General features: G+C 42.8%; 1 protein-coding gene across 1 annotated transcript in view; it reads right to left on the bottom strand.

Moving 5' to 3' along the window:
• Window positions 1–1,510: 1,510 nt before the first annotated feature.
• Window positions 1,511–11,974, bottom strand: part of ZCCHC7 (zinc finger CCHC-type containing 7) — a gene marked incomplete at its 3' end in the record, with an annotated part of 119,778 nt that continues 109,314 nt past the window's right edge. Inside the window, exons 7-11 of the mRNA XM_080638352.1 lie at window positions 10,953–11,048; window positions 5,864–5,981; window positions 4,974–5,409; window positions 2,201–2,253; window positions 1,511–1,674 (exon numbers count right to left, since the gene is read on the bottom strand). Coding sequence (XP_080494478.1) covers window positions 1,511–1,674; window positions 2,201–2,253; window positions 4,974–5,409; window positions 5,864–5,981; window positions 10,953–11,048 — 867 coding nt within the window. The remainder of the gene's footprint in view (window positions 1,675–2,200; window positions 2,254–4,973; window positions 5,410–5,863; window positions 5,982–10,952; window positions 11,049–11,974) is intronic.

The following is an 11,974-nucleotide window of genomic DNA, read 5'->3' as shown; positions in this document are numbered from 1 at the left end:
ATATATAAAATATATTACCTAGAATGTATACAAGAATATATACCAATAAAAATATTTTTATATATGAATATATATATGTGTGTGTATATATATATATATATATATTTATTTAGGCAGACTTTAGGGAAAAAAAAGTTTCAAGGAGGAGCCAGCCCTCTATTCCACTATATTACAAAGACACATTTAATTCCTTTCTACTGCTTGCTGGTATGCTGCAGAGATGTACACCTCAAATCAAAAGTATTCCTTCCTTCCTCAACCTTGCTGTGTAGAGGCTGCAACAAATGATAGACCAAATACTCTCTTCTCTCCTCTTCACTCCTGGGACAACTGCCCCCATTATCAAACAAGACTCTGACCTTTTGATCCATTCATCTTGTCTTCTCCACCGAGTCTGTGCTGAGCTACAGTCCTTTATTTATTCACGCAGTGTAGGTTTCCTCATGCTGCTTCACCAGTGCACATCAACTGTGACCTCAAGACACTATCCTCTCCTGGGATAAGCATGTTTTTCAGTCCCAGGCATCTCTGGAGTAAAGACTGACAGTTCTTTAAAGGAGGGGGGAAAAAAGCAGGTGAGAGGAATGACAGGCTGAAATACATTTTGGTTTAATAGGATAAAATGAAGCTTGATGAAAGTAACTCAATCTGCAAGTCACCTGGCCAAGAACAGGATTTTAATTCAGTGCTTTCCTTTAACTAGTACCTAATGTAGTGATATTTTTGATTGTGGAAAATGCTTTACCCCTTCAGCTATTTTTCTTATCCCATCTTTTTTATCTCATGCAGAAACATCTTCAACTGTATTATTTTTGGGCTAACGTCTGTAAAATTCATCAGCTGCTGGACAGAAGCCTTACTGGTAGTGCTGAGGGGCACTGATTATGAGTGACAGCCCACTGGTGCAGGACAAAACCCATTTTGTTTCAAGTGGCCCAAGAAAGACCTGGGAATGGAGCCCTCTGCATGGGCACACAGACCAGACGCTTGATTCTCCTCCAGCAGGTAAGTTGCAATGATTTACTCACTGGTCCAGGTGAAGTTTAAAGATCTGGGGGAGAGAAGGTTCACTGACTGGGTGTACACCATGAAACTCCATCTCAAGCTGGAAACAGGTCTGCAAATGAGGGTCGTGCTACAGCCTCAGTGGCTGGCGAGAGACAAATCCATGTTGCCTCGCTGCACCCTATCACTCCCATGTGCAAGGAGGCTAGAGCACCCAGTCTGAGGGAAGGTTTTGAAACTGGAGTGGAGTGCACTTGTTGGGAGATGTGGGACACTGACTTTCAGCCACCAGAGCACTCCTCCAGGCTGGGGAGCAATTGCTGAGGACAGGCAGTCCCATGCAGCTGGTGGGATGAAAGAATCTTCATTTTCCTGCTCTCCATTCCTGCAGTGCCTGACCGTGGGCTCGCATAACTTTGCACTACCCAATAGCAGCTCAGGGCACTGCTGCTTATGCATGAGGCAGAGCAGGATCAGGCTGCTGAGACTGCTGAAGGAAGGGATCTCATCGGTCCATCCACTCATCAGCTTGCTCAGCCACCTCTTTCATCACGTGAACTTCGTAAGGTTCAACAAGGCCAAATGCAGGGTCCTGCACGTGGGTCAAGGCAATCCCCCCTATCAATACATGCTGCAATTGAGAGTAGCCCTGAGAAGGACTTGGGGGTACTGGTGGATGAAAGATTGGACATGAGCGGGCAATGCGCACTTGCAGCCCAGAAGGCCAATCGTATCTTGAGCTGCATCCAGAGAAGCGTAGCCAGCAGGTCAAGGGAGGTGAATCTGCCCCCCTGCTTTGCTCTGGTGAGACCCCACCTGGAGTACTGTGTCCAGCTCTGGAGTCCTCAGTACAGGAAAGACATGGACCTGCTGGAGAGGGTCCAGAGAAGGGCCACAAAAAGGATCAGAGGGATGGAGCATCTCTGCTGTGAGGAACGGCTGAGAGAGCTGGGGTTGTTCAGCCTGGAGAAGAGAAGGCTCCACGGAGACTTTATTGTGGCCTTTCAGTTCTTAAAAGGAGCCTGTAAGAAAGATGGGGAAAGACTTTTTATCAGGGACTGATGCAACAGGATGAGGGGTGACAATTTTAAACTAAAAGAGGGAGGATTCAGGCTGGACATGAGGAAGAAATCTTTTACAATGAGGGTGGCAAAACACTGGCACAGGTTGCCCAGAGAGGTGGTAGATGCACTACCTCTGGAGACATTCTGTGATTCTATGATCTCCACCAGGTTGTTCAACTCTTTCCTGAAACCCACCAGCAAGACAGCATACACCCCTGCTGCTGTCCCCTTGTCAGCTTTACCATTTTAAGGTCTTTTTCCTTAGTGGCTCAGTTACACATTTCTTTCTGTTCTTTAAATGCATGTTTTGCTGTTCTACTGACTCCCATATTAAGAACAGAAATTTTACTTTGCACGTTGTTTATCCAGCTGCCTTTCCTCTAGAAAACAAGTCAGCCTTTCCTTGATAGCTGCACTATCTTGACCCTCTGAATCTCCTCCAAATTCTCTAGTGGGCCCTCTACAGCAGATTTGCCCTCTTTTGCTGTGCAAAGCCTGACATAAAGTAGTATTTGAGCTGATGTCTTAACCTGCCATGACCTAAGTAGACTTGTGGTTATTGCTCCAGTTTGTGTACGTTTCTGCAGTATGTTGTTTCCTTTAAAACAGCTTTGCTGCCTCATGGTCAGCAGCTTAGGGGAGCTGCACTGCAGCACTGGTCCCAGGTCACTCAGATCCTGGTGTTCACCTGCAATGTTGCCAGGAGTTCCTTCATCCAGCTCCCATCTGCTCCCAAGCGTTCTAGCTTTTTCTCTTTGCATGCTTCCAAATACCCCACTTCCCTGTGCTTTTTCTCACTGTCTTGCAACAACAAGCAACAGACATCTATCAGAGCGAGGGCCAGGTTAGGTGTCTGCAGGACTCAGAAGGAAAGTCAAGAGATGTTTCCACCAAAAATGTATCATCTGGTGCTTGCAACAGTTACTGCCAGTGACAGGCACAAGTCACAATCTACAGTCAGGCTTTTGTGGGTTAGAACTATAGAATCGACCAGGTTGGAAAAGACCTTTAAGATCATCAAGTCCAACCACTCCCCAGCACTGCCAAGGCCACCACTAAACCATGTCATTAAGGGTCTTGTCTCCATGGATTGCGAACGCTCCCAGGGATATCAGTCCTTATCACACAATTGTACAGTGAAGAAAATGGTGAGGCCACAATTTCACTGAGCCATTTTTACCTTAAAAATCCACAGATTTATTCAATATTAGCTTGAAAAACAGTGGAGGAAACACATCTAGAAGACAAGATGCAAAACTCAGCATACAAGAAAAGATGAGTTTCAATGTTAGGGTAGAGCCTTTTCAGGAATGGAATTACTATTTTCTTCATTTTTTAATTTTTCATTATTTTTTATTAGGGCTAAAACTAATTTACTTTTTCAGTGTCATCAGGAATTTTTCAATCAAGTGATCACTGAAGTGAAACTTCAGTTGCCAGCAAGGACACACACATAAGCAAAACAGGGCATTAGGTTCTCAAGTATTATGCAAGTGCAGCTCTACTCCAGCCACCTGAGATGAGGTGATATGGTCACTAAAATACCAGTGTTCTCACTGGCAACTTTGCCAAACAAAAAGCTGATGAATTCAGGGAGTACCAGCAAAGAATACTACTGGCAGAATGATAATCCTGAACTGTTTCTAGTGTACCTGTATCAGTTTCTCAGATGCCCTTAAATTAGCACAGGTTATAAATGCTTTCTAATTTTAAAACACAACTGTAGCCAAAGGCCTATTTCTTAGTAAAATTAAGAGAGGACATGCACTTTTCTCAAACTGAGCTGTTAGTTACTATCAATTGCTTAGCAAAAAGAGTGGTATATGATGGAGCAGGTCATGAGTCATAATTTCCCTTTCAAAACCAGGAGGATCTCTTGCCAGACGTGATGTAGTTTCAGCTCATGAAAGAGAAGAAAACTGGTTTTAATTATGTTTAGTAATGCGAGAAAATGTGAAATAAAGCTACATTTTTTTTATATCCCTTGTGAAGTTTTATTTGGGTTGTTCCTTTGATTAAGCATTTCTTTTTACAAAGCTTTTAAACACATTTAATTCCAGTGTACAAAAATACCTGTCTTTAAAAAAAATACTAAATTTTAACACAGTATGTCTGGAACCAAATAAATCTTTCATACTCTGCTATCTTTTCACCAGAAATAACTTCCACATCAAGGGGAACAGGACATATTTAATTTGAGATGTAAACTCTGTTCTCAGCTGCTTTCTCCTGCCCTGATGACTAGTTGGCAAAGAGAGGGAATGGGCCTGTGCACCAAAAATCGTGGCACTAGGGGTGATGGATCCACAATGGAGCATGAGGCAGGGGACTGTCAAATCCCAAAGTGCAAGCCAATGACTTTGCAACACCCTCCTTCTGGGAGGGATGGAAGTGAAACAGTGCCCAGCTGCACACTGGTACTGAGTGGCTGCAGGAAACATGCTTTATATCCACATCCTTGGTCTGCATCCCAGCTTCTCCTAACATGAGAGTCTCTCCACCATCAGCTCCAAAGGCATTGTGTTCCCTAGCAACACATCCTGCTCTGGAAGGCAGAGCAACACCTCACTGATGAAAACCCAAAAGCTACCAAACCAAGCATGGTCCCTTTTACCTCCATATCCCCCCCAAGCAAAGAAAACGAACTTACAGCCTATACTGGGACTGCTGAAAAGTACAGCCACTCCAGGCACAAGCACTAAGCCCACCTATCAAGTGGCCAGTTCATGACAGACAGAGCACTCCCTTCTGGGAACAGAATTCAGTGTGTGACTTGTGCCTGGGCATGCCCATGTGGGTTCAGGGACGGACTCAAATTCAGTGTACTAAGAGAGGGACAAAAATAAAGAGAAGACAGAACTGCAGTCAGTAAATGCCAGTGCTACCTATCTACTTCCTCATCACCAGGAAGAAGACCTCTTCTTCCTCTGTTTTATGAGGAATAAATTCTCAGTGTTATGAGCACTAGCATCTTTCCACTTTTTCCATTTCTTCTTCCTTTTAGCACCTTTCAGAGACTCCTGCATGTAAGCAGTCTTGCTGCCTGAGAAAGCCTTGGAAATGGACTTGTGATGGATTTTGCTGCCCTTACATGCCTGCCTTTTACACCCTCTAGGGAAGTCCTCTTCCAGGTTGTGGCTGATTTCAACATCACTCCTGTATTTCTCTTCTCTGTGTTTCTCTGCGGACATCTTCACCTTTTTGTGGCACTTGCCATCTTTGTTATGTTTCCTATGTTCTTTCCAAGGTTTGTTCTTTTTCTTACGGCTGTTCCCCTCATGTTCCTCCTCCTGCCATGGTGTCTCTGGCTTTTCAGGCAGAAGGCCAGCTTCATATAGTTCTGTAAAACAGAGCAGTGCCTTTCAATATGCATGAAAAACACCTAAAACATAGTGCTCAAGCCATCACAGCTGTCCTTGTGTATTTATGAAGTTAGTTAGACAAAAACTCATCTCTGGTAGATTTTTTCATAGTATTTTTTTTTCTGTCAACAGACTACAATCTTAACAAGTTACATCTCTTCCGGCTAGTTTATAGCATTTTCAATCTCAGTGGATTTTTTAGTATTAAAACATCTGACAACACCCACCTTGTGACTTTGACACAATAAATTTCCACGATAGTCAGGGCTGAATAAAGTTACGAATCTTATACTACTGTTAGACGACCTGCAAATCCATATAGCCTTCCCAACATGTGAAAGTAATCCCACAAAATTTCGAAAAACATTAAGCACAGAAGAAAGTATTTCAAAGAACTGAAAGGCAGGAGAGATCTCAGAAAACATACTGTACCTGCAACCTTTCTTTTTAATCTGTTCGCCCTTCTCTTGATATCGTTTTCATCATCATAGTAGCAGACAAATGGAGAAGAAGGGAACACGCTTCCATGCATCCGCCTTTCTGAGCACTCCTGCAAAACACATTTCAAGTCACCCGATGTGGCTGAGTTGTCTGGAAGGAAAATCAGTCAGATTCTGGAGATGCTGATCTGCACCTGTGGAGGATGTGGCCAGCAATTCTTTAAATACTGATAATTCTATTAACATCCAATAACCCTTACCTGTGGACACAGAGAAACACATGTAACATAAGACAAGCTGCAGTTCTCTCATAGCAAATGGAAGGAATCCTATGTCTTCCTGCAGTTCCTACACATCTGTAGCACCAACAGAAGCAGAGGACTAGAAGGAGGTGAGTACTAGGTAAATATGAGGCGGACTGCAAGCAGAGCTGTAGGATCCAGGGGATAGGGCTGTCCTGCCTGGAGCCGGGACAGGTCCCCCCACAACCAGCTGTTTCCTGGTCTCCCAGCACAGCCACATGCCCAGTCTCCTTGAAAGGAAATTGCTTCTTATTGCAGGGGACCTTTTTTAAACTACATCATTTGGGCTGGAAGTATGTGCAGAAATGTGGCAGACTGCAAGGGTGGGATGGGCTGAAGGGGAAGCAAGCAGTGATGAGAAGCTGGGCGCAGCATCCTCCCCACACTGCCCACATACAGACAGTCTGGCTGCTGCAGTTTTCTGATAGATGTAATCAAAAACCAAATCCTGCAGGTGAGTGCTGTGTGAACACATCAGATTGTACGAAAGTGGAAGAGAGCCTGAAACCACCATCTGCAGTGAGGAAGGGGGTGGCTGTTGTATCACATGCATGTCAGCCTATTCCCAAACACTTCATTCAGCAATGTGAATGTACACAAAGTTTTAGTGATGTCTTGTAAGTCAGGCTTACTGGGATGTTTCCCACAGTTTTTTCTTTTTTTTTTTTTTTTTCCTCAGAGTAGCAGGTGATATATATATATATATATGTATATATATATATCTCCATCCTTGTAAATTGCTTGTTAGCTGTTGTGCTTTGCAATACCATCTTTCTGCTTCTTGGATACTGCCCAAATCTAGTGAACTCTGGGCCTTGCTATTCTCAAGAAACTGTCAGGATCTTTCACTCATCCTGATGTCTCCACCACAAGCAAAGTAGCTTTCCTTCTTGTGTTCATTATTTCCAGTGCCACCTCTAGCACTCAGTTTTTCCCTGTGTGTCATCTTGCCTCCTCCCCTCTCTTTCTCAGAGGCAGAGTACATCAAAGATGCATTTTGCATGTATTTCATATTTCTCAGCTTGTATGTGGCCTTTCATTGGCTGAAATTAAATGAAGAATCATGCTGTTCTCCATGGTGTCCTCCAAAAGGGTATTGTTAGGCTGTGTGACAACTGGCTTGTCTTTACATGCACAGAGGAGTGTGGATGAGCAATGGCAGCTCGTAGCTGGAGCCTACCCAAGTCTGAGGGATCAGCCTTATACCCCACTGCGAAATTATGCTAAAAGGGACCTAGAACGGGGAATGCAAGTCCATCCATTGCCTGAAGCTGTTATCATTAGCTATTCAGCTGAGAAAAGCATATCCTGGAAGTCGATTGCATTTCACACTGAACACCCTGAACAGCCACCTATCAACCCACAAAGAAACCTTCTCTCTCACCTTTCCAGGGTTCTCTATCTACCTTCCCCAGATTTAAGACAAGAGAAAAGAGTAACAGACAAATGGCACTTCAAATACCTGTGTTTCATATTAGTGAAACCTAAGAGTGGCCTTTAAGCAGGCACAAAGATGCCTGTCTATCTGGAATAAATGAAAGAAAATATTATCACTAAACACTGCCAAAGAGATTAGTGAAAATGACATAGATTGGCTTTACATAGGAGTATGCAAAGACACACTCATCTTTCTGTGACAGCTGTGAAATGTGCTTGAGATCCTGCTTCAAATCTAGGGCTTCCTCTGCAGATGCGTGGCCATTCCTTTTTTTTGTTCTGTTAATGTGCTGACAGAGAGAGAAGCTGTTGTGAATGAAATGCACATGCGCTCAAATCAGCACTCCTTTTTTCCTCAGCAATGTCCAACATGCACTTGGCTATATCCTTCCCTCTCAGGTAAGCTGCCACTGCTGCCATACACTGGGTACTGTTAAATACGCTTGGGACAGTCTTCAGCGCTAGAGGTATCATACAGAGGGTGGAAAGCAGAGCCTGCTACCAACCTGCAAGAGTGTGTGATTGGCATACTGTATGTGAATGCAAGCCACATATGCAGATACTGTACAACTCCTTATCACTACTGCCTTGAGAACTTGCTGCAGCCTGAATAATGCAGTAGGCTGTTCCTCATTAACGTACCCTCCTTCTTAGCTTTCCAGTGGGGATGTTCCCTAAGATGACCACACATTTGTTATGGACCATAAGAGACAATGTTTTGGATGTGTGGATTGCTACAAAATTAACTATGATGTAAAGTCTGCTAGAGACAAATTATTTCTTGCCCTTATTAAATCCTTGGTTTATATAAAAGCATGTCTGTCAATAAAAAATAAAGCAAATTCAGGAAACATAACAGCCAGGTGATGGCACCTCTGACACTTTACGTCTTAACTGTTTCTACTTCTACAAATAAGAAGTGGTCTGCAATGATGGTCTTACCAGAACTCCACAGTTAACTCTGGAATTTAGTAAGGTTTTTGCTCTTGCCTCTGCTTCTAGGAAGGCTCTCCCTAGACCTCTACCAAACAAGAGGAATTTCAGGTGTTCCTAAACTAGATAAAATGGCAACATGGAAGGAAAGGACTAGAGTGGGAAGCACTGCTTATAGTGCATCTGTAAGAAACTAACCCTAGCTTGTCTTCTTTGTCAGTTTGTTATTCATCTGCTTTAACTGCACAAGAAAAGCAATAGAACATAATTCCTGAGATATAGAAACTGGAAAAATCTTAAGATGCTTGCCATCATAAGTAATTTTTTCCTGGTTAAAAATATTTACATTAAAAAGAAAAACAAACAAAAATCCTTTTTCACCCTTAAATTACAGGCAAATCTTTCATGCTGACAGAGCTACTCATCACATGAACTCAGGCACTGATTATGTTCTCTGCTTTCTTAGCCAGTGAGAGATGCAAACCTCAGAAGCGTTCCCTGTCCAGCTGGGTCACTGTGCAGATGCACATGCAGGCTCCCAGTCCAACTTCCTCATCCAATTTTGGTCAGGAAGTTTAATGATTTGAGGGCAAATACTCAGTTATCATTACATAATCTGATGTGTGTCCTGGTTGTTTTTCTGTATGCATATAGGAAGTCTGGTATCTTTGCCCTTCTGTGTTGTGACTGTGACTTCTCCACTTTCATTCTGTTATGGCTCAGGCTATTTCTGCTCCTCGTACACTAGTAAAAATACTATCTTACCTTCTTTAGCTTTGATAACAGAAAAGTGTTGCCCTTGAGTCACTTTACTGCCTTACTATTTCAAACAGTTACTACCATTTTCCATCTGAGCTATCAGCTCCTCCCACATATTTACAAATCATTGTTACAGCAGCTGTATTTGTATTCATGTATGGCTGTCTGCCTTCCTCAAATGCCATTTTTTCACAGGTTAGTAAAATGTTCCTTATCCATTGCTGGCAATCAGCCTCACTTCCTTCTTCAATCCTCTCACTTCTGTTTTTATTGTATATGTCCATTTTAGAGTCCATATTACTGGCAGGGGTTTTATTCTGGTTTTATTTAACAGCATCAGTTTCAGTGCTGTTTTCATAGGTTTTATCAGCTCTAGTCCCAAACACCAGAATAAACTTGTTTGCATGACTGTGCTGCTGAGGAATCACACTGCTGCTGCACACATAGCTGTGCCTTGAGCAGATGTCCTGCAGGTGAAGCCAAGGATTTGGATTCCTGTGCCACAGTCAAGTCAGTGTCTGTACTCATGCCAGGGGTGACACCACGCTGGTGGCACACAATGGTCTCTTACCAAGCTTGGATTGCAACAGCTGCTTATTTCCTGCCCCTCTCAATCCAGCTGAGCGGGCAGCCACATCTCCTGGTTGTACACAATGGCCTTAGCTCCAAGAAGAAAATCTTCACTTTTCTACAAAGACAGCTCAGCATTGAAAATCTTCCGTTCATCTTCCAGCTCTGCCATGAGAAGATCCCAGCAAACCCACCCTACCTGTCCCACTATTCCCCACAGGGATTAACTGTTTAGCTGAAAACAGCAGCAAGCTTTTAACAATACATATTCAGTAGCTGTAGGAGTCAACACACAACGCATGCAGGAGAAAGAAGGTATTTGCTACCTCTAAACTGCAGGAAACTATAAACTTCACCTATCCAATGCATGAGTAACACTCATTTTCTAGAATACTTGTGCCTCAGGAACTTATTCCATAAAAGAAAAGAACTAGCATTGTTTGGTGTTGGTATTTGCAGGTGGAGAGCTGCACTTGTCGCAACAGGGGCCTGCAAAGGTGATAAGCATCACCAAGCAACCCCAGAAGATGCAGCAGACCTCCAGTTTTTACTGAGGCCACTTAAGGCTCATAATGTCTTACAGAAGGATAATGTCCACTTTAATTGAGATGCTGAATTAAACTAAGAAACTACAAGTGAAGAACATCAGAAGCAGGCAGAAACAGAAAATTCCTAAAATGGGATTTGAAATCGTCAGGCTAATTGTGGTGAAAAACCTTACACGAGGTTGAACATGGCAGTAAAAAAAACCCCACAAAACCTGTGTTTACTAACTGTTTATTTTCCAATATTCTCCCCCAAATTAATTTTGATTTAGGATTTAAAAAACAAAGCAATAAACATGCCAAGGAGAAATAGTAACTTTTCTTCCACATCTTTAAATCAGATGGGTGAGATCACTTAATACATTGGCCTTCACTGATTACAGCAATGATGCAAAATCAAACATTTCATTGGAGTGGCCCTTCATAGAGGATTAGCTTGACTCTTCCAGCTCTTTTCTTCAAACACGTATCATGTCAGAGATGAGCTACCCAAGGGATACATTTAACACATTAATGCAGAGACTGCTAAACTTACATATCCGAAATGTCCTTTCCGGGAACAGTTGTAGCAGTATGCTACAGCAGAGCGCTCAGAGTGAGAACTGGCTGCCTTGATGGGTCCTGGCTTTGTCTGAAAGATAGAAATAGGCAAGAATTAGGTCTGCCAGTATTCTGAATGCTGAGTTAAAGATAAATTTAAATTACATAAATATATCTTTTTTATGCTTAAATCAATACATTCCTGCTTGTTGTTGGAATATTATGTTTGAAAAAGAAGCAAGTGGCTCATATTACTCTAATTTTGCAGAGCAAGGTTCAGACTGAGCATCACAAACGAGGTAGGAAGAGGCATCCCCTGTATCTATTCCACCTGCCCCAGAGCTATTTCAGCTCTGAATACAAGAAAACAAACTGTTGATTTATCTATAGGGCCATCAGCTATTGCATCCATCAGCTGGAGAGGCACATTTGTGTATTGCTGAACTAGCCTTGCTTAAAGCAATACAGCAAAGATCTGATGGAGATACAGGACCTTCACCTACTACATTCCCAAGCTTATGTTCACTTCCAACAGCAGTGCCCAGGAGTAGGCACACTGCAGGAGAATCTGTGATTCTTTCGAAGAGAATGGGGAACTGGTTCTGCTCGCAGCAGAGAGGACACCATGTTGTGGTCCACAGCTGCTCCTGAGGCTTACATAAGGTGAAGGAAGATTTAACATGCTCCATCAAATTCAAGGGAACAGGCAGCTCTTTTTCTTTTCCCCATTTAGCACCACTAAGTGGAATACATGAACATACTTTCTATACCTTTACTTTTCTCACACACAACACATTCATCCCCTGGAGAAATACTGCCACAGAGCCTGTACTGTTGGAATGGGTATGAACAAAGGGTGCATGAATTCTAGCTATTTCTAGCCAACAGGGCAAAACAGTGACCTTACTGTTTCCACCACTGCGTGCATTTCCTCTCTCTGGCACTAAAGAAGCACAGAAGCACTAGATATCAAAAAAAAAAAAAAAAAAAAAAAGAAAAGTAGCATTTGGTAAAGCT

The sequence above is a fragment of the Psittacula echo genome (genome assembly GCF_963264785.1).
Source record: "Psittacula echo genome assembly, chromosome: Z".
NCBI lineage: Eukaryota > Metazoa > Chordata > Aves > Psittaciformes > Psittacidae > Psittacula > Psittacula echo.
The sequence above is the reverse complement of the archived record's forward strand: the minus strand, read 5'-3'. Positions and strand labels throughout refer to the sequence as shown.